A 21,563-nucleotide genomic window follows, 5' to 3' on the forward strand; every position below is an offset into this window, starting at 1 on the left:
GTGGGTCCCAATACAAGTATCTACATCAAGATTTTGTGTGGCAATAAAAATTAAGAGTAAAAAATAGGAATGCATATAGTATTTTCCATACTTTTTAGTCAAATATATATTAAAGAATCCAATTAAATAGCTTCTTGTCAAAAAGAGAAATTAACAAAGGTATGTAACGATACTCTTTTGTGATATACTGGGATAAAACTTGATTGAATAATGTATAAAAAAAGTATTATAACCATTTTCACATGCAAACTTAAACACTCAAAAGGATATAGTTATAATAATCTAAGATATGACATCATTCGGTGGTATCTTACGATATGAGTAGAAGTATCAAAATGGTTTGATTTATTTTTTTATGGACTAGTGATTGATTCATGAGTTTAAGATATAGTCTCAAGAAATTGAAAAATTTAGGCTAAAAAAATTACTAAAGCATACAACGTTTAAATTGCTCAATCAAATTCATGTTTTCTTCATTAGTCATTCAAACCTATTCAAAGATTGCATGTAAATCTTAATAATTCAATCCTACAAAGTACAAATTCAAAAATGCAAAACATTATCTGTTCAAGGCTTTACACATTTGCATGTAAATTTAATCCTTATACGTACACGTGTCTGCACCCTGTGCCTGGGCCGTTGGTTGACGCTACAATTTCCCCCCGGCTTTTCAGCGCCGAATGTTCCAACAGCCTCAGAAGTGTCCGTGGAGCCAATCGCTGTGCATATTCTCCATTTTCATGAATCCAAAAAAAAAAAATTAGTTAGAGGACGCCCACGCGCCGCCGACGATGAGTTTCAGAGACGACGCCGTGGAGGATGGGGCCCGCAAGCCCTTGCTCCACAAAGGAAGCTGGTACCGAAAGGGATCGAGGCAGGGCAGCATGTTGGGCTCTACGGCCCAATTAGTTCGAGACTCCATTTCCGTTTATCTCTGCGTCCTCATCGCCGCTCTCGGCCCAATTCAATTCGGCTTCACGGTACGTTTGAGCATCATACAATGGTGCAATTGCAGATCAAATGACGTTTTCCCTTTTTTTTTTTAAGTAACTTGAGAAACCGTAATCATTTTACACTAAATCTCGTCTTGTGACTCTAATCAGACAATCAAGTTGAAGGTTATAAGTCAACAGCCTTGACCAGCTTGGCTGCATTGCCCCATTTGCCTTCTTCTTTTGGAATTACATACAAGCCTGGTTGATGGTTAAGCACTTATGCAGTTATGCTTTGTGTGTTGATAACTATTTATGTGTTTATTAATTAATGTTGCAGTGTGGCTATTCCAATCCCACGCAAGATGAAATCATCCATGATCTTAAACTCACCATTTCAGAGGTTTGAATCCTTCTTCCATTTTCACCACTTTCTACTTCTCTAATCGCGCATTATATTTTGAGTATAACTTATCATGCAAGCTTATTGTCGAGCACTTGGTGTGTGTTTTCATATATGGACAGTTCTCTATGTTCGGATCCTTAGCAAATGTGGGTGCCATGGTCGGGGCAATAGCTAGCGGTCAGATGTCAGATTACATTGGACGAAAAGGGGTATAATTCTATAGTTGTATAGCACTTGAGGACATTGAAACCAAAAGGTTTTGTTTTATTTGGAGAAAAATGTTTTTTACTCGTAAAATTTAATGTATTTTTACTTGATCTCAACTTTTTGCCCATGTTTTCAAAATGCAGTCACTGACGATTGCTTCAATTCCTAATATATTAGGATGGGCTGCCATTTCATTCGCCAGAGTTAGTAATTATTTTTCATTTTCATGGATTTGTGAAGGATTTGATTATTTTGGGTGACAAGGAAAATCCTGCAGTCACTACACGAATGTGTGCATGGCACGCTTTGTGACCCTAGCCGACAAAGGACACCCGAGGGTATGCTAGGGTAAAACCACATTGTGACCCTAGCTTGCAAAGGACCACTTGAGGATGTGCACAGGTAAATTCGCTTTGTGACACTAGCCTGCAAAGGACCACCAGAGGGTGTGTGCGGGTAAACCCGCCTTGTGACCCTAGCTGGCAAAGGATCACTCGAGAGTGTGCATGCCTTGTGACCCTAGCTGGCAAAGGATCACTCGAGAGTGTGCATGCCTTGTGACCCTAGCCGGCAAAGGACCACCTGAGGTGTGCACTGGTAAACCCGCCTTGTGATTCTAGTCGGAAAAGGACCACCCAAGGGTGTGCACGCCTTGTGACCCACCTGACCGGCTCAAACCAAGAAAGCGAATAAGTCCCATGAGAGTTGAACTTGGAACCTGTTGGGTACCATGACCAACTCGGCTAACTTGGCTGGGGTTGCCCGGATTTGATTATTTTAATTCCATTGCATCTTGAATAATAAATTGCTTTTTTTTTTTTTTTTTTTCTCCGTAGGATGCATCCTTTCTATATATGGGAAGGTTACTGGAAGGTTTTGGTGTGGGGATTATTTCTTATGTGGTATGCCAAAGCATTTGCTTCAAGAGTTAGTCTGATAGTACTAGGATTTATGATCAAAACTCACAAGTCCTGCTTACTATGATTGCTTCTTATCTATAGGTGCCTGTCTATATTGCAGAGATAGCACCCCAGAACATTAGAGGACTTCTTGTAGCCATTGCCCAGGTTGGTTTTGGCACTTATATCAAAATTCAGAAGTTACTTCAATCTCACTGAACTAAAGTTATTGTTAAAAGAAAATTACTTTTAATTCATTTTCTCTGTACAGCTCTTTCTAACAGTTGGAATAATGCTTGTATATCTATTGGGACTTTTTGTGCCTTGGAGAGTGCTTGCAGTTATAGGTAAGCCGATAAGCTATGGACTTTTTATCTAATGAATAAGGTCTTAGTGTTTACTGTATAAATTCACGAATTATTATCACCATTACTGCAGAATTTTGAAAATCCATGTATGTGAAATTCTTAGCTGTCCTTTGGGTTTGATACTCAATTTTACTCGGTTTTTCACGAACTTTTCTGCAATCTTTTGTCACTGTATGCAGGGATGATACCATGCACAGTATTGATACCTGGTCTGTTTTTCATACCGGAATCTCCTCGTTGGTTGGTAATGGGAATTACATGTGCACTAGTATCAATATTTATTTGGTCAAGTGTTCTTTTGTGCTGATTTCTCCATTTGCCTCTTGTCAATGTACAATGTAGGCCAAAATGGGGAAGAATACTGATTTTGAAACCTCATTGCAAGTTCTACGAGGATTTGATACAGACATATCCTCTGAAGTGAATGATATCAAGGTATCAATCACATTGAACTTCACTTTCAAGTGCTAGAAGGGTTAGTATTTTAGGTGTTAAAGAAGAAATAGAAGCAATAAAGATAATAGCTAAACCACTGCACCATCAAATATTTCATGAATCCTATAACTTTATATGAGAAACTTAGTTGCTGTGGCTTCTTTGTTTCTTCAAACTCTCATGCTGGCTTATGTCTTTTCTACAGAAATCCGTGGCATCAGCCAGCAAAAGCTCGAGTACTGTTCGATTTTCTGAGCTTAAGAAAAGGCGATATTCTTTACCTTTGATGGTAAACTTCCATGCTTATTTGCATTTATATTTTCAACAAGACCTTTTTTTGTGCATATGAAATAAAATTTTTTGATGTTATAATTCCACCCCCAATCCCCCATGGGGCTAATTCACCGTGCAGATAGGCATTGGATTACTCACACTCCAGCAACTCAGTGGAATCAATGGTGTCCTATTCTATTCTAGTAAAATCTTTGCATCTGCTGGTGAGTTCTCCTACCTTCAGGTTTGAAATATTAACTTTCCATTCGCCAGCATTTTACCAATTATGTTCTTGATCTTCGAATGATCTAATGACAGATGTTGGGGGGTCAGGCCATTAAGATTTCGTTTCTTCATTATATTGTATTTCTTCTTATTGTTGCATGCTTGAAATCTTGAATGCATCATAATGCTATGCATGGACATGTCTAAAATGATTAGAAGAACTTTAAGTATCAAACACATGGGCTAAAACTCATCTACCCTTGAGTCGTTCTATATGCAACTTCCACAACGTATCCTAACTGATCGAAATGGCATTTCTTTTAGAACCAACCACAACCTACCCCGGCCCTAAGTTTAAATGTGCTGGTTATGGAGTAGAAGTCATAGTACTGCTTCAATATCTAAGTTTAATGATTGGTATTTTCCAACATCATATCCATAGGAGTTTCATCCAGTAAAGCTGCAACATTTGCGCTTGGGGCTATTCAGGTAACTCCATTGGTATTAAATTTTATTTATTTGGAACAAGAATTCAAAAATTCAAGTTATTTATAGAATTTTTTTTTTTTTTTTGAAATAGGTCATTGTCACTGTGATTGCTACAACATTGATGGAAAGGGCAGGCCGTCGGCTGCTACTACTTGTACTTCCTGATAATGATTCCAAATTTACTGATCAAGATATAAACCGATATTAAGATTCTCTCTTTTTTCTCCAGATATCTGCACCAACAATGGCTGCTGGCAGCATCCTTGTTTCAGCTGCCTTCTTTTTGAAGGTAGGTCCGTGTAGTATTCTTTCCATTTCATCGGTATTTTGTCGAGCAACAGAAGTTGTTCAGGTTTCTTGCATAATGTTGGAGACTCATTCTTTTAAAAACAACTGTTTCACCAACACAGGATTTCTGTCCAGAGCATTTGCACCATTACCTTGGAGTAATGTCAATGGTTGGAATACTGGTATTCCTGCGGCTCCCCATCCGGTGTCTTTGTAGAGGATTTGATATGAATCTTTGCGCCCCTCACCATTTGAATTTGGCAGATTTTGGTGATTGGTTTTGCGCTCGGATTGGGTGGAGTCCCCTGGATTATAATGTCTGAGGTATGATGACTAGAGTTCACATAACTATTAAATGGTTCAAATGACTCATTGCATTTTATTACTATAACCCAGACTTTGGATACATTATGATCTAGTTATCTTAGCTTGTATGGTTATGCATTTTAAATTTTGGCATTCCAGATACTACCCGTGAACGTTAAAAGTCTGGGTGGCAGTGTGGCAACACTGTCCAACTGGTTGGCGGCCTGGATTGTTACAATGACTGCCAACTTGCTAATGGATTGGAGCAAAGGAGGAACATTTGCCCTTTACGCTCTAGTGTCTGTTTTCACAGTGGTGTTTGTAAAACTCTGGGTTCCCGAGACCAAAGGAAAGACGCTAGAAGAAATTCAAGCGTCTTTCAGATGATTGATGGGCTCAGCAGACAGCAAATCATCACATCCATGAACTCGGCTTCAGCTATTATTCTATACACCTAACCAAGGCCAGGTGCTAAATCCATTTCATTATATTTCATGGTCTCATTCATATGCTTACATTAATTCCAAACTGTGCTAATTTAATGTAGTAAAGGTTACAGAGGAGGAAATTATATATGGCTTTCGAAAAACAAAACATACGGTTTTGATAGGGAACTGAAACTTGTCATCACTTTCGGGCTTTATCTACTTGGAGGGAAACGAGGAACTTCTTGAGACACCTGTTGTAGACGCAAGGTCGCTCCAGGTGAACCAGGTGGCCTGCCTTCCTTATGCCTTCAAATGTTGTCTTGCTTCCTAGTTGTCTGTCATCATATACAGCAGAAGTGTTAGTTTATATACACACGTTTAGCATATTTCTGCATATATAATGTTCTTGTGTGTGTGTCTACTTAGCAGTGAAATGCTACATATAGGCAACCTTTTAAATGGTTAGAGTTTGACCTCTTTCCTTATTTTTTTGTTCATGAGTCCATTCAAATGGGAATTAAAGTTCATGAGTTCGATCATTATAGTTCTTTGAGTGTCAGGTATGAGTTTTTTCTACTTTCAGTTCCACTACTACTGATGGACGATTTTCACATTTGGTCATCTGGCCTAATTTTCGGACACTGTTGGACCAAACGTAGAAATAGTTCAATAGTAGTGGGACCAAAATAGTCAGATATTGTGCAGAAAACTTACTCTTTCATGGCTTTAGCTAGGTCGACCTTGAAAATCTGATCATTCTCACCCCACAGAAGATGTATTCTCTGTGAAAACCAAACATGCATGGATCAAGATATGGTGGAACATCATATTCGACAAGTTTTCCCCTTTTGTGGGACAAGAGGACATGTATGTTGGGGTAATTAAAGTTACATATATACCTGGGGAAAGTCAGTGGTAGTATCGTCCTTGTTGCTAACGATCAACCCTTCCAGCAGTTCACCTCTTTCTTTTCTGTTGCTGAACATTACCTGTCATCATCATCAGTAGCTGTTTAATTAGCTTTATTTTTCAAAAACTCAGATGAAAAAAATAAAATAAAATAAAATAATAGCCCGGTGATTGACTTCTAGTGTTTTTAAAATAACGTTAAAAAATATTTTTCGTGTCATTTTATGTGTTTAATTTGGTTAACTATACAGCTTGTAATTTTATTTTTAAATAATATTTAGTTTAATTCCTCAAAAAAAAATATTTAGTTTAATATTAGTATACACATTTTATTAATTTTTCTACGGTACTAATGCATGGCATTAGGTGCTATTGACAGTACCCGGTATTTTTTTTTAAAAGTGTATTCTACAATATAATGTTGGTGTTGAAATTGACAATGGTAGATTCTCCCAAAAATTTATTAAATACAAAAAAAAAAATTATTATTAAGACAAATGTTAAAGCTAGAAAAGAAGATTTGAAGACTAATTGTGTTTCTTTGCTTCATAGTATAGAAAATATTCAGTTTATGATGTTCATAAATTAACAAATTGAACCATATTGGTCACGCTCTGGTTACGGTTATAGGTTCTTTCTTTTTTTTTGAAAACTGTTTATAGGTTCTTAGTTTGGTCTTTAACCTTTCCCCGTGTATTAATTGTTGCTTGTTTCATATTATAATAAAATGTTTTGGTTTTGCTTCAATAAATAAACAAGATAAACAAGTTCATAGTTGGTTGGATAGTCGGATGTGTCCATTGACCAATGAAATGCATATAAAAGTGATGGTCAAATTGGTGGATATGAATCACAATTTGGTCTCCGGCAACAAGTAGGTTTGGTTGGTTGAACAAACTAACTACATAGATAGTCTCAAAAATATTACACTTCTATGTACTTCAACTTATATTATTATTATTATTTTAAATTAAAATAATATAACCATATATTAGCGTAAAATTAAGTACATATACCACGGATGCACTGGACTTTAAATTAAGATGTCAAATGTGTACAAAAAATTATTTTCTTTTGATTTATAGAAAAGTCGCAACGTGCACTTTGGATGAAACTCAAATAAGAATGTTAATAAATAACTCTACACAAAGTCAAACTTAAAACCTTAGGGTTATCAACACAAGGTAATTACCAAGACAACTGTTTGACTAATTTGATTGCGATCTTAACCCTAATATTTGTAAATACTTTAATAGATATTTGTAAATACTTTAACTTCTATTACTATAATCAACATTCACATCGAGAATATATATATACGGAGTAAATCTTAAAATTATGTGAGTTATATAAATTAAACATGTGTGTGTATATACACATAAACATGTAAGAATTTCTTGCTTATTATCTAAGGAATAAGTTGACTAATTAATCAAATTTTAACATATGAAGATGGAGAAGGAAGAAGTGAGTTTGCAGGATTGCATGCATCATGCATGGCAACTATAATACAAACACGTCGTAAATGGCATTTCAATATATATATGTATATATCAGTATATAAGAAAAGATGGAAATTAATCTAAACAAATGAATAAATAAATATAATAAATCCACTAACCTGAAGGAAGTCTTGGTGGAGGCGATTAGGGAACCAGTACTTCTTGTAAGCAGCAACCTTAAGAAGCGCCTTTAAACCCTTAACCGATGTCGGCAACAACAGCTCCGATGAATTCGAGAATCCTAGGCTGTTAAGCGTGGCGGCGCTGATCGAATCCGTCATCGCCAATATCGAACCCGAAATCACCATCGCCTCCACCATCTCCGGGAACATCTCCGCCATCTTAAACGCCACCATCCCGCCGTAACTAAACCCAACCACCGTACACCTATAAAAACTATACAATATTAATCTCATCATAGCTGAAAAATTCCCGCGCTGAAGGGAGCCTAGACAGTGATTAATCAGACAGCAACCATGTATTTTTAAAAACTTGTAAAGACTAATAATTATAAATTATTTAATTCTAGTTAATACTAAAATATTAAATATTAACTTAAAAATATGATTTTGAACAATTTAGAATTATTTTGAGTAAATAACAAAAACAATAGCTAATCAGCCGACTAGGGACTAGTGAGTGCCTAAGATGTCTAATCAGCATTTATGAGGTCTAGGCGGTCAACGTTTAAGCAACCTAGTCGACCAGCAACTTAGACTACAGACTATGGTTATACGCTAGGTGGTCGGTTCACACCGTGATTAATCGACGCCTAGGTAGAAATTTACCTTTCCACCCCTAGCCTCCTCAGCCCCTCCGCCACGCACCTCGCCTGGAAAGTGGGCGACCGGTCCTTGCTATCCGTGATGGAGCCGCCGAAGAAGAGGAGGTCCGGCACGTACACGGAAAACTTCTTGGTCAAGGCGCCCACCTGGAACTGCCACGTGACGACGCCCTCGCCGGCGAATCCGTGGATGAGCACCACGGCCGGCTTGTTGGCCTTGTGTTTCACGGTCTCGTACTTATTATTGTTGGTTACACCGCCGGCGCCGCCGGCGGGAGTGGTGGTGGCTTTCTTGTGTTTCTTTGGCTTTTTTATGGTTTCCTTAGGGACCCAGAAGTTCATCACCGTGCCGGGCTCGATCTCGAAGGCGTGAGGCCTAATTCCCGCCATTTTCATCAACCCATGCAACAATGGCTTCTGAGCTTCCACGAAGTTCACCATTTTTTCCGGCTATGCTGCGTTTGTGCTGCCTGGCTGGGGACTCAAATGAGGGGTTCTTGAAGGCAATTCGAGAAGTTTTGGGACGTGAAGGTTGGTGATGACAAGTGGTTAATTTTTGTGGGGAAGAAGAATGAGTGATTAGATCTCACACATGCATATATATTACTTGTAATTACTTTAGTGTTTGGTTTTTGAGAATATATATTAATTTGTTTGGTTAAGTCTTATAAAATATATTTTATGTTATATTTTTTCATGTTAGTTTGGATAAATTAGACTTTATTTATTTTACATTACAAGAAAAATCGTGTGACATGACAGATTTTTTTTTAATCGAAATTCATTGCGAATAACGTACGTTTTGCCTCAAACATTGCGACAAAACTCATTCTCATTGCTGATTCTATTACAAAATCGCAACAAATATATTGACCGTTGCAAAATACTGAATGTTTATTTTTAACCTATTTCATTTATATTCACATTTAGTTACTATGAGGGTATGTCACAAGTTTGAGCATAGTTATAAGCACTAAATTTTGACTTATTAGGCAACTTTTTAAGGATAAGAGAGTTCTAGGCTAAGATATGACACCTAAAAATTTGGATAAACATATCTTTCTAATAAATTGTTTCATTTAATACACAAGTTTTTTTTTTTGAAGAATTTAATACACAAGTTATACATCCGGTTATCAATCAAATTCAAATACTTAAAATGAAGTTCGAGTACTTAGCTTGTTTTTTCCATTCTATAAATATAAATCATTAAAATTATATAGCAGTTGAACGCCGAAAACACAACGGCAAGCCGACAACGACACGTACAGATGAGGCCATTATTGTATTAATAATCTAGCTTGTACAATGGAAGCTAACCTAGTCAAATTGATCGGACTATTAGTTTGATAATTACAATGTTTCAAGTTCGATTCTGATCTTAATGAGAGTGACATATTGACCTTCTTGATTTGAACTGGTCAGTTATAAACAACTTAGGCTGATTTGTCTCGTTGTTGCCTTTTTTCAGCTAAGGTCACAAGAATTTCTTATAGCTATTGCGAGTTTTGGTTACCACTAAAAAATAATAATAATAAGGAAAAAGTGTCAAATAGGCCACTGAACTTATCGTTTTGTGCAATTGGGCCATTGAACTTAAAAAGTGTGCAATTCAACCATCAACAATAATGTTGGACAACAACGTAACCTGCAGGGGCCTTATTGCTTATAGCATGGCAGTTCTATATTTGATGAGTGGTTTCTTGCACGAAATCTCTCTCTCTCTCTCTTTGTCCAGGCGTCGTTATATGTTGCAAAACGAAACATTATTGTCATCAACTACTTAAACAAGGTAAGGTTGTTCGAGTTCTGATCAACCACACTGCCTAATCACCGTCCATTTTGGAATGTCTTGCTTGCATGCTGTTTGCGGTGTTTAAGGAATTGAAAATTGAAGATGAACGTTGATTAAGAGTTTTGTCAACTATTTGTTTAATTAACTTATAGAAAGAAGGCAGATTTTGTTAAGATTTGCTAACCTACCTACCTGCTTCCCAATTGGCGGATGGCTTCCTGTCAAAGATTGGCTTTTAATTTGTGGTTCATCGTACACCAACTGTTGAAGTCTGAAAAATAATGCTTTTTATTTAGAAAAAAAAAAAAAAAGAAGTCAAATAAGTAACTATGGATTTTTTTAATTTATGCAATTAGATTATCAGGCAATAAGAGTTTCTAATTGAAATATTTAACTCTATATAAATCTATGAATTATCATATAAATATATTTTTTCTATTTTATTGAGTATGAATAAGGGTGTGTTTGGTTGGTGGGTTTAGGTATAAGGAATGGGTATGAAAGTGATTGCTTGTGTTTGGTTGATAGGTTTTGTGAATGCTACTATGGGTTTGGAATACCCCATTAATGAGAAAACCCATACCCTTATTAAATAAGGGTTTCATCCCTCTTCCTCCTTTCTTCCCCAACAATTAATAACCATTCCCATTCCACCCAACTACCAAACATGCTAAATACTTTCACCAAAACCCATTACCATTACCAAGTTTTTGATACCCATTCCGATTCCGATTCCCATGTGCGAACCAAACGCACCCTATAAGATCAATATATATTGTCAAAAGTATATCTCATTAAGATATTCTAAATAGCAACGTACGCAACTATAGTGATATGTTTTTTTCAATAATTATGTGATGAACCTGCAATAGTGACTATAAACTTATAGTAGTGCTTTTATGAACGTACAATAATAAGTTTATGAACCTATAGTTGTAACTTTATGAACATGTAATACTAATTTTATGAGTATGATCGACTTTGTGTACATACTACTTCAATGACTTTATGAATTTGCAATAGTAATTTTATAAATGTACACGCAACAATTACTTTATGAACTTACAACATGTTTAGTTCACGAAATGAATTTTGAGGTAATAGGAATGTTATTCCATAAGGAATGGAATAGGCAAAGAATAAATAGATATTGTATTCTATCGTTTGGTTCGCAAAAGAAATAGAAATGAAATATGTTTTAAAAGACATAAATATCCAAATATTTATGAGAACCACTTCCTAGTTGAGAACTTGTGGACAAATTCAAACCATTGATTTGCAAGACCTGATGGTGGATGAGAAGTTAATTAAAAAATAAGCGGGTCATTTTCATAAATATTACAAATTTTTAAAATGAGCGGAGTCATTTTCATAAATATTACAAAATTTTGTTTATTTTCAACCGTTAGATCTACTAGATCAATGGTTTGGATCTGTCCACAGGTTCTCATCTGTGCTTAAGGTGCATCAGTTTTTCAGTTGATAACTTAAGGTGCGTTTTTGTTGAACTACCCTAGTCAACCGAGCACTTGATTACATAGTACTTAATGTTGGAAAAAAATAGCGTAACATGAAATTTTATGTGACTATTTTCTGGTACAAATATATTTGGGCTCCTCTTCCGATTTGAGTCAGGTCAAAGTGGATTCAGGTTCTCCGTAGTGAGAAGAAGAAATTGATATATTGCACGCTCGAAACCGATTATGAGTGAATGAGAAATTGATTCTCAAAGTAGACACATTTAAGTTTGAAAATGAAGGTGAAAAGACTTGAAAGAAGCCTTTGTCCAACATCAAAAGAAAAAGTGAGTTTGCACCACTATATATACAGTACAATTTAGAGGGAATGTGAGTTGTATAAATTATAGTGACAAAGTCATTGTAACAAATAATTACTCATCACAATTATCATAACATTATTGACAAAACTGGAATTCAATACAATTGTTGTCACAATTTAGTAGTTTTTGTTAGGAAATTATAGAGCGTCACAAATTAAACATTTGTAACAATTTCATCACAAAAATGACAATATAAGTGACAATAATTTTTGCTCACAATCATATCACATTTCTAAATGTACTAACTAATTATATTTTTATTGACAAAAAGAGTTGTCATATATATATATATATATATATATATATATATATATATATATATATATATATATATATATATAACATAGTGACAAACAACTATTTGTCACCAAAAAGTATCAAAATTTATGTCAACACTATATTTTGTCACAATTACATCCGTTCTATCAGAATTATAATGTTGTCAAAATGCACATACATTTAGTGACAACTTAGGTTACGACACTATCATTCTAGCAATAGTGACAACTTAGGTTACATTTTCTCTTATAAGTAATGCTGGCAATTGTTTGTTAGTTATAAGAAAAAATGTAATACTTTTAAATCAAAATATAAAAGTATTACATTTTCCTTTATAAGTAACAAACACTTTATTCTTGGTTAGTATTACATTTTTCAATATAAGTAGGGAAAATGATACTTTTTCCCCTATGTTATGTGCATATAGCACTTTTCCCCGATGTATTATTAAAGTGACAGTTTTTCCCCCTGAAATGTTAAATTGACATTTCACCCTTAAAAATAATTATTTCATTTATTTTTCTTCTCCAACAAATTATTACTTATATGTATGGATGATCACGATTCTGTTCGAACCTAACCAAACACTGTAGCAATCATACTGAAATACTATGGACTGCTTACGATTTAGAACCGAAAAAAAAATAAAATTGAATAATTGTTGAACCGTGAACCGGAACTGAACCACAGTAGTCATATATAGTGAAAATGATCAAACACTTATTTTGATAAATCGGTACGATTGGATTCCAATTTCGATTTTGAACCGCCAATCAAAACTTATTTATTTATTCATTTTTAAATTTTATTTCTTATTTAAAAATAGTCTAAATTCAATAATTATTTTATTTTATTTTTTCGGTTCTGAATCGTAACCGTAACCGTCCATACTATTTAAGTTCAATTGCTACAGTGTTCAATTAGGTTCGTATCGAACCGTGATCTTCCGTACATATTAGTAATAATTGGTTGAAATAAAAATAAATGAAATAATTAGTTTTAAGGGCAAAAATGTTAATTTAATATTACAGGGGGAAAACTACCACTTTTAAAATAACTGAGGGGAAAAAATGTTATATGCACATAACATAGGAGGGAAAATTGTCGTTTCCCATATAAGTATTACATTTCTATCTTAATCAGACCCAATTTCACGTACAAGGATCCGTGAGACGACCTCACACAAGATTTTGTCGAGAAAAAATTCAAATTATGTATCATAATGACTCGTGAATTTGAATTGAGCTCAAAAAATTTTATTTTATTTTTTGTGAATTTCAATTTTTGGAAATATTTTGTCAGCATCGATCACATTGGTCTCTAATGGGACAATTGAATAATACTCGTCAACATCGATGGAGTTCTAACCATGGAGTGTTGCTATGCATGCATGTGAATTACAGACATAATTAAGTACTGTCAGACTATCTCTTGGACTATATTTATTGGTTTCTTGTTGTGTCTTTGGTAATAGCGGCAAATGATTGTCTGGAGCGTTGTCCCGTGCAACATCGCTAAATTTTATAAGTTAAAATAATATATATTATGTGTTAAAATAATAAAACTTTTAAGTAAGATAATGCACATTATATGTAAAAATAATGAAATTTTTGCGGTAATAAGATAATGTGCATTATGTGTTAGAATAATGTACTTTATTTTTTAGAATAATATACATTATATGAGTTATAAAAATGTATATTGGACCGTGATCCACACAATAACTATTGGTTAAAAGCGATGTGGATAGATCAGAACTCAGAAGACCATACAATAATTTTTTAAATAATACTCAATATGTCATTGGTCAAACCAACTTTTTCTCCATGACTTATTTTCTTTAGTATTTTTTAAATTATTTTTAAATTTAATTTTTTTGGTGTTTAATAGTACTTTTAATCTAATTTCTAAATATATAAATTTTATATATTAATATTAAATTTAATAGTATGAGAAATTGAATTAAAAATAACTTCAGTCAAATCTCAGCTCGTTAACCAAATAAGACAAACAAAATGAGATGGAGGGGTAGAAGAAATTCGCAACCACACCAAAATCACCAAATAAATCTCTCTTGTTAAAAAATAAAAGAAAGAAAAAGAAAAAAAAACAACAACAAAAAAAACAAAACAAAACAAAACAAAATACATGATGAAATCATTTTTGAGTGACAAGAAAGTCATAGATTAATAGCCATTATTCAATAGTGTGTATGGATATAGATATAGTATATACCCATTCCTATATAGTAGCTTACAAATCTGGATTATACTAAAAAATATTAGCAAGAATTTAACTTATAATCTTTAAGTACATGAATTATATAAATTTTGCACACTCGATTATCCCTTTCGTGACTAATTAAGATAGACAAAATCACTTTTGGGGCATATCTACCGAGAGGGAAGCAAGGAACTTCTTGAGACATCTATTGTAGACACAAGGTCGCTCTAGGTGAACCAGGTGACCTGCCTTCCTTATGCCTTCCAACGTTGTCTTGCTTCCTAGTTGGCTGTTATAATATATTTACATCAAAGTTGCACAGTTGCACATATACATACACAAAAACATATATATATATATACACACACACACACGCACTCACTCACACACACACACACACACATATAGGGGAGATTTCAATTCAAGTGAGAACTCGAGCTTCCATGTAAAAACTAAGAATCTATATGATCGATCTATTTGGTAAATCAACGGTTGAAGGGTTAGGTAGAGTGTGAAGATGAAATCTTACTCTTTCAGGTCTTTAGCTTGCTCGATCTTGAAAATCTCATCATTTTCACCCCATAGAAGAAGTACTTTCTGCACAACCCAATTAATCATCATATATGATGTTGAAAGGTTAATGAATACATTTACTATTGTAAGGACAACATGCATGTGATAGCGCAGCTACGTACAGAAGAAGACGAAGGAATACCCCCACCCCATTTTTTCATATTTTCTATTTTAGGCAATCTCCAACCCATTTCACACCAAAACACCAAAAATCTCAACCAAATATATATAAAACAAATAAAGGATACAATTGAAATTATATAAACAAGTAAGGGTAGAAAAGTAAAATTGTCTCTCCCCTCAAATTTGTTGTGTGTGAACCGCGGTGGTGTTATTTGTTAATTGTTATATTATAATAATAATAATAATAATAATTTTTTGAAGATAATAATAATATATAATAAGTGGTGGGTGACTACGGTGGTGGTGTTATTTGTTATATAATAATAATAATAATAATAATAATAATAATAATAATAAGTGGTGGTGGTGGAGGTGTGGTAGTAGTGTGGTGGTGATAGTGGTGGTGTGTTGCGATGGTGGTGGTAGTGGTGGAGGTACGGTGGTGGTAGTGTATGTTGGTATGGAAATTAGAAATTGACTTTTTCAAAAAAGATAGAAAGTCTTTTCTCAGAAAATGAAAATATTTTTCGACCAAGCATTCATTCTCCTTTGACTCATATTTTTTATTATTATAATTCGTGATTTGTGAATAATGATTTATATAACTAATGCTAGTTAACATTTTTAACTATTATGAAAACTTTTTTTAATTGTCAAATTGGTAAATTATTTATAATGATAAATATATATAGGATAAACGTTACCTGTGGTATGTCACGGATAGTATTATCCTTGCTGCTTTCTACCATGCATTCAAGCAGTTCTTCCCTCTCTTTACTGCTGCTAAACATTCCCTGCCATCATCAATATATAGCTTCTACTTAAGCTCCTTTTAATCTTAAGCTATATTCCAAAAATTCATATGAGAAATTAAATACTGATACTCAAAGGTGCTCTAGGCTATTGTGTAAATTTCGCTTTGTGACTGTAGTCCGCAAGAGAAAACAGGTCACACTTGTGTGAGACCGTCTCACGGGTTCTTGTTCGTGAGACAGGTCGGGTCAAGTCGAAACAACATGCAAATGTCATACTTATATGCTCAAATATAATACTAATCAAGAATACAATTTTTGTTACTTATAAGAGAAAAAGTAATACATTTTTCATAATAAGTAATATTGACAAATGCCCATTACTTATAAGGGAAAATATAATACTTTTGTGGAAAAAATGTAATACTTTTAAATCGAAATGTAAAAGTATTGTATTTCTCTTAAAAATATTACATTTAACCTTATAATAAGTAACAAAAATTTTATTCATAATTAGTATTACATTTAAGCATATAAGAATGACATTTGTGCATATAAGTATTACATTTGCATATTGACCCGACCCGTCTCACGGTGAGACAGTTTCACACAAGTTTTTATCAAAGAAAACAAGTAGATAAATCAGCTTAGATTTCATCACGCTAATTCTAAGTCCAATTTCGTCAGACTAATTCTAAGTTCACAATACCTCTCATTTTAAATCCCGCAACGAACCAACTATGTTAAGCACACAAGACAATGAGTACTTTAAATTTAGGCGCACAATGTAATCACTAACCTTAAGGAAGTCTTGGTAGATGCGATTAGGAAACCAGTACTTCTTGTAAGTAGCAATCCTTAGAAGCTTCTTTAGACCCTTAACAGAATTTGGCATCAACAGATCCGAGAAGCTGGAGACTCTTAGGCTGTGAAGCATGGCGGTTCTAAGGGAATCCGTGATGGCCAACGCCGCGCCGGAAACCACCACCGCCTCCACCAGTTGAGGGAACATCTCCGCCATCTTGAAAGCCACCATACCGCCGTAACTGAACCCAACCACCGTGCACTTCTCCACCCCCAGCATCCTCAGCCCCTTGCTCAAACACTCCGCCTGAAACGCCGGCGACCGGTCCTTGCTGTCCGTGATGGACCCGCCGAAGAACAGGACGTCCGGGACGTAGACGGAGTAGCTTTTCATCAAGGCCGCCACTTGAAACGGCCACGTGAGGATCCCATCGCCGGCGAAGCCGTGGATGAGCACCACCGCTGGTTTGTTAGGCTTGTGTTTTGTGGCGGTGGCTGCAGCAGCTTTCTTGGGCTTTTTTATGGTCTCCTTGGGAACCCAAAACTTCAGAACAGTGCCGGGCTCGATCTCAAAGGTGTGTGGTTTAACACCTTCCATTTTCATCACGCCATTCAACAATAGCAGCAGAGCTTCCACCAAGTTCACCATCTTTATTTTGCTCCTATGTATGTGAAGAGCCCGGCCTGGGCAATGTACTTGTATTGTGATTTGGGAGTGAAAATATATAAAACTTAAATAATGTTAAATTTAAATCGGTTTGTTTACGTATTGAAATACAGAGCATATTAATCTGGAGAATGTGGTTGAGTTGAAGGGACTCATTCATCTTTAACCACGGGTTAGGGGTTTGATCCTTGGCTTCAGACAATGGAAACATTAAGATGGAAAAAAATTAAGAAGCTTGACATTTTTGAAATGTCTAAGTTACTAGCTTAAACAGAGTTTGTAGTTTAAAATAAGTTATAAGCTCATCTAAGCAGAGTTTATGGCTGTGTTTGGCAGAGCTTATTTAGGAGCTTATAGCTTATTTTAAGCTACTAATAAGCTATAAGCTTTGTTTGGTAATGTTCTCAAAATAAGCTAGTAGCTTAAAATAAGAGCTTATTTTGAAACGCTACTTCAGGTAGCTTTTCAAAAATAAGCTAGTAGCTTCTTAACTTTTTTCCATATTGATCCTTATTATTTTATATAAATGACATCATTTATCCCTCTCAATTAAAACTCTTTTAGCCTTTTTTTCTTCAATATGTTTCGTTGTAATTTTAATTTGATATTTGTGTTTGAACAATAATTTTTGTATGAACTAATTTTATGAATTATAAACATCTTGTTTTACTTTATATATTTTCAAATATATGTTCTTACATTATATTTTATTAAATTATATTGATTTCATTATTTTATATTTTAATATGTAAACAAACATATTTAAATTTAAAACTATTTAACTTTTATAAAGATGTCCTTTTAGTCTTTTTACATTTATCAACTTATGAAAAAGCTAATTTTACCAAACACTTTTAAGCATAACAGCGAGCTTAACAACTCTTCAGATTTCAGCTTCAAGCTTATAGCTTTTCAGCTTTCAGCTACTTTTCAGCTTTCAGCTACCGTTTCAGCTAGGTTTGCCAAACATAGCCTTAATTTTTTTTTTTGGTTTCAGCTAATTTTTCACCTTTCAATTACTTTTAAATTTTCAACTAAATTTATCAAACATAGCCTTAATCTTTTTTTTTTTTCCAACTTTTAAGATACATGTAACAGGATTAATATAAATATTACTAACAAAAAGAACTCCTAAAGTTAATATTAATTCAAGAAAGATGGCTGTAACTTGTAAGCCTATTTAGTGCCAAACCACATAACCAAAAGATATGGGTTGGGGTTTAAAAAACAAAAAGAAAGATATGGGTTGGGACGTCCTAAACCGTTAGATACACGAGCATATCGTACGGTAGGCCCCCAATCACAATCTGTTTGGCAGCTTCATTGAATTTCTCAAGTGGAGTAAGACCCACACATTAATTACGGTGGCCGATGAGAACTGAATATTGTATTGATTCAATTGAACAATTACAATGATGAGGAATAGGAGATGACAGGGTAATTGGGTACCCGACCCAGAACCGTTGTCATAACCAAGACAGTTGCCGCTCAAACTACCAAGGCACCTCACTCCTCAGCATCAATGCGCAACGGTCCAACTCCTCAGCATTGATGGCCAACGTTCAGCTCCTCAGCATTGATGACCGACATTCAGCTCCTCAGCATTCAACACCTCAGGTATTGATGTCCAACGTTCAACTCCTCATCAATGCTCCGTTACTGAGCTGGAAGGAATAAAAGGACTCACAACCACGTAGTGGGGGGGGCTTCTTACGACACTTGAACTTAGACAATACATACTGAACTCACTTGTACACTGAGCACTACGCTCAATATTGTATTCAAACATTCAAATACTCAAATAATATACCGGTAAACACATTATTACCGTCATTGGTGCTTTCATTGAGAGCCGAGATCATATCTCAGGCTAAAATCACAAAATCAAAAGACCACTCAGTTCATCTCATCACGATCAATGGCATCTGGATCCAGCAGCTCGCATACATCTAGTCAGGTGAACAAGGGTCACCCCTCGGGTGATCTTCGTGAGCAGCTCAACAGTAACCGTGGAGGTGACCTTCGCAGCCAACTCAACAACAATAACCGCAGAGAAGGTGACCTCCGTACCCAACTCAACAACAACCATGGTGGTGGCCGCACTAGCCAACTCAACAACAACCATGGTGGTGGCCGTACTCCCCTCCCAGCAACTGCTGCTCCCGCCCAAGTGGTGGACCTTCAGGCAGCAGCGCAGGTCATCCAACAGGCGGCGGCGACGATGGCCCAACTAGTCGCAGGAATGCAAGGCCAGATGTTACCGCCACCACCCCCTCTGGAAGAAGAAGTGCAATCTCCGAGGCAAAACAGAACTCAACGACAGGAAGGTGGAACTCAACCAGTTTCCAGATCTGTTCGAGAACGACCGGCGGCTTCTAGATCTATCCGAGATCGGCTGGGGGTGCAAGGATCCTCCAATAGAGGTCCCCGTGCCCAAGCAGGAAAGGCAGTAACCAAACGACCATCCGGAGAAAGGATGGGCGAATCTGGTGGATTGGCTCCGCGTCACTCCACTAGACACAAGACACCACAAGAAGGCCTGGTGGAAAGACTCCAAAGGAAGATAGATGATTTGGAAAAGAAAGTAGAAGCAAGAGAACACTCACCAGAACCGGAGGTAAGAATGGCCGCTCCATTCTCTCCCGACATAATGGAAGTTCCTCTTCCAAAAGACTTTCGACTACCCACCATCAAGGCCTACACTGGCACTTCAGATCCGCGTACCCACATGACAAGATACAAGGCAGCCATGGTCATGATTGGGGCAAGCGATGCCATCATGTGCAGAGCGTTCTTGTCCACTTTGGACGGAACTGCTCAAGATTGGTTTAACACGATTCCGGACGGATCAATTCAAACTTTTGCAGAGCTATCCAAAAGTTTCTTGTCTTATTTCTCAGGGAGTATACAACATAAGAAACCATTCTCACATCTCGGTGGGGTAAAACAGGATAAGGGAGAAAGCCTGCGAGACTTCTTAAGCAAATGGAAAAAAGAAGTCAACAACGTATATGACTTCGATTCGAAGGCAGCGATTCTCATCTTCATCCAAGCACTAAGGTCAGGTGATTTCCACAAACAAATGAACGCCCACCACCCACGCTCTTATGAAGAACTCATGAGAACGGCCAATCGATACGCAGATGCTGAGGAGGCTGACAGGAGGAAAAAGGATGAGGAGGAAGGACGAAAGAGTGGGCGACCTGATAAAGCTGGTCCGCCCAGCCAGGCACCACGACCAAACCAACCACCCTCAAAGAAGGGAAGAGATGACCGACCTCGCCTCATCCCGTTGCGACATCTGACACCGCTGACTCACCCAGTTAGCATAATCCTAAATCAAGCCGAAGACATGGGGATCGTGCAATTTCCGCAGGAGTGCATGAAAGTCTCCCCAAATGCGGATCAATCCAAGTATTGCAGATTCCATAGGCAGGTGGGCCATGATACCGATGAATGCAACGTGTTAAAACGCCAGATTGAGGAGCTCATCCAGAGGGGATACTTTAGACAATTCGTCAAACGGTCAGGCCAGCAAAAGCCGGGCCAAAAGTCGAGCCAGCAACAACCTCCGCGTAGTTTACCAAAAAATGTTTGGAAGAAGGATGACAGCTCCGAACCGTCATCCTCGAGTGGTAAGAAAAGGGAACACGACCAAGTTACAGTAACAGATCTCTCTGACAAAGACACAGAAGAGCCCAGGAAACACAAGAAGCAAACCATACACTTCATCTACGGAGGTCCTGCAGGCGGAGACACACAGGCAGAGAGGAAGAAGTGGAGTCGCCAGTTATATGTAGGTGAGGTGGTCAGCCTTCCAAAGGGAAAAAAGCAGAGGAGGGAAGCCATTACCTTCTCTGACGATGACCTCCCAGAAGGTCCACTGCCTCACCGAGATGCGTTGGTGATCAAGATGGAGATCAACGACAGCATCGTGCATCGCATACTCGTAGACACCGGAAGCTCAGTCAATGTGATGTACTACGACGCTTTCACCAAACTGGGACTCCCCAAAAATCAACTCAAAGAGGTACGGACTCCACTTTCTGGTTTTAC

At 36.4% G+C, this 21,563-nt stretch overlaps 3 protein-coding genes across 4 annotated transcripts; 1 reads left to right on the plus strand and 2 right to left on the minus strand.

The window, feature by feature from the left end:
* The first annotated feature begins 791 nt into the window (after positions 1-791).
* On the plus strand, positions 792-5,228 carry LOC115998413 (sugar transporter ERD6-like 6). The gene is made up of 17 exons (XM_031237989.1): positions 792-980; positions 1,273-1,335; positions 1,458-1,547; positions 1,689-1,748; positions 2,382-2,447; positions 2,547-2,612; positions 2,716-2,791; positions 2,992-3,056; positions 3,155-3,247; positions 3,453-3,536; positions 3,660-3,744; positions 4,188-4,234; positions 4,326-4,388; positions 4,464-4,523; positions 4,645-4,704; positions 4,787-4,846; positions 4,988-5,228. Exons 1-17 carry the CDS (start codon positions 792-794, stop codon positions 5,213-5,215), a joined length of 1,455 nt encoding a protein of 484 aa, XP_031093849.1. The 3' UTR covers positions 5,216-5,228.
* A 41-nt stretch (positions 5,229-5,269) lies between these two features.
* LOC115998412 (epoxide hydrolase 4-like) lies at positions 5,270-9,032 on the minus strand. The gene is made up of 5 exons (XM_031237988.1): positions 8,456-9,032; positions 7,787-8,054; positions 6,156-6,245; positions 5,971-6,038; positions 5,270-5,591 (listed from the first exon to the last, which is right to left on the minus strand). Exons 1-5 carry the CDS (start codon positions 8,890-8,892, stop codon positions 5,456-5,458), a joined length of 999 nt encoding a protein of 332 aa, XP_031093848.1. The 5' UTR covers positions 8,893-9,032; the 3' UTR covers positions 5,270-5,455.
* A 5,409-nt stretch (positions 9,033-14,441) lies between these two features.
* LOC116000314 (epoxide hydrolase 4-like) lies at positions 14,442-17,593 on the minus strand. 2 transcript variants are annotated; one of them, XM_031240385.1, is made up of 5 exons: positions 16,836-17,593; positions 15,989-16,078; positions 15,118-15,185; positions 14,753-14,877; positions 14,442-14,571 (listed from the first exon to the last, which is right to left on the minus strand). In XM_031240385.1, exons 1-5 carry the CDS (start codon positions 17,487-17,489, stop codon positions 14,552-14,554), a joined length of 957 nt encoding a protein of 318 aa, XP_031096245.1. In that variant the 5' UTR covers positions 17,490-17,593; the 3' UTR covers positions 14,442-14,551. The 2 variants fall into 2 exon arrangements, with proteins under 2 accessions (XP_031096245.1, XP_031096246.1); XM_031240386.1 differs by having other exon boundaries at positions 14,526-14,877.
* Between the last annotated feature and the right edge of the window lie 3,970 nt (positions 17,594-21,563).

The sequence above is a fragment of the Ipomoea triloba genome, chromosome 12 (genome assembly GCF_003576645.1).
Source record: "Ipomoea triloba cultivar NCNSP0323 chromosome 12, ASM357664v1".
NCBI classification, from domain to species: Eukaryota; Viridiplantae; Streptophyta; class Magnoliopsida; order Solanales; family Convolvulaceae; genus Ipomoea; species Ipomoea triloba.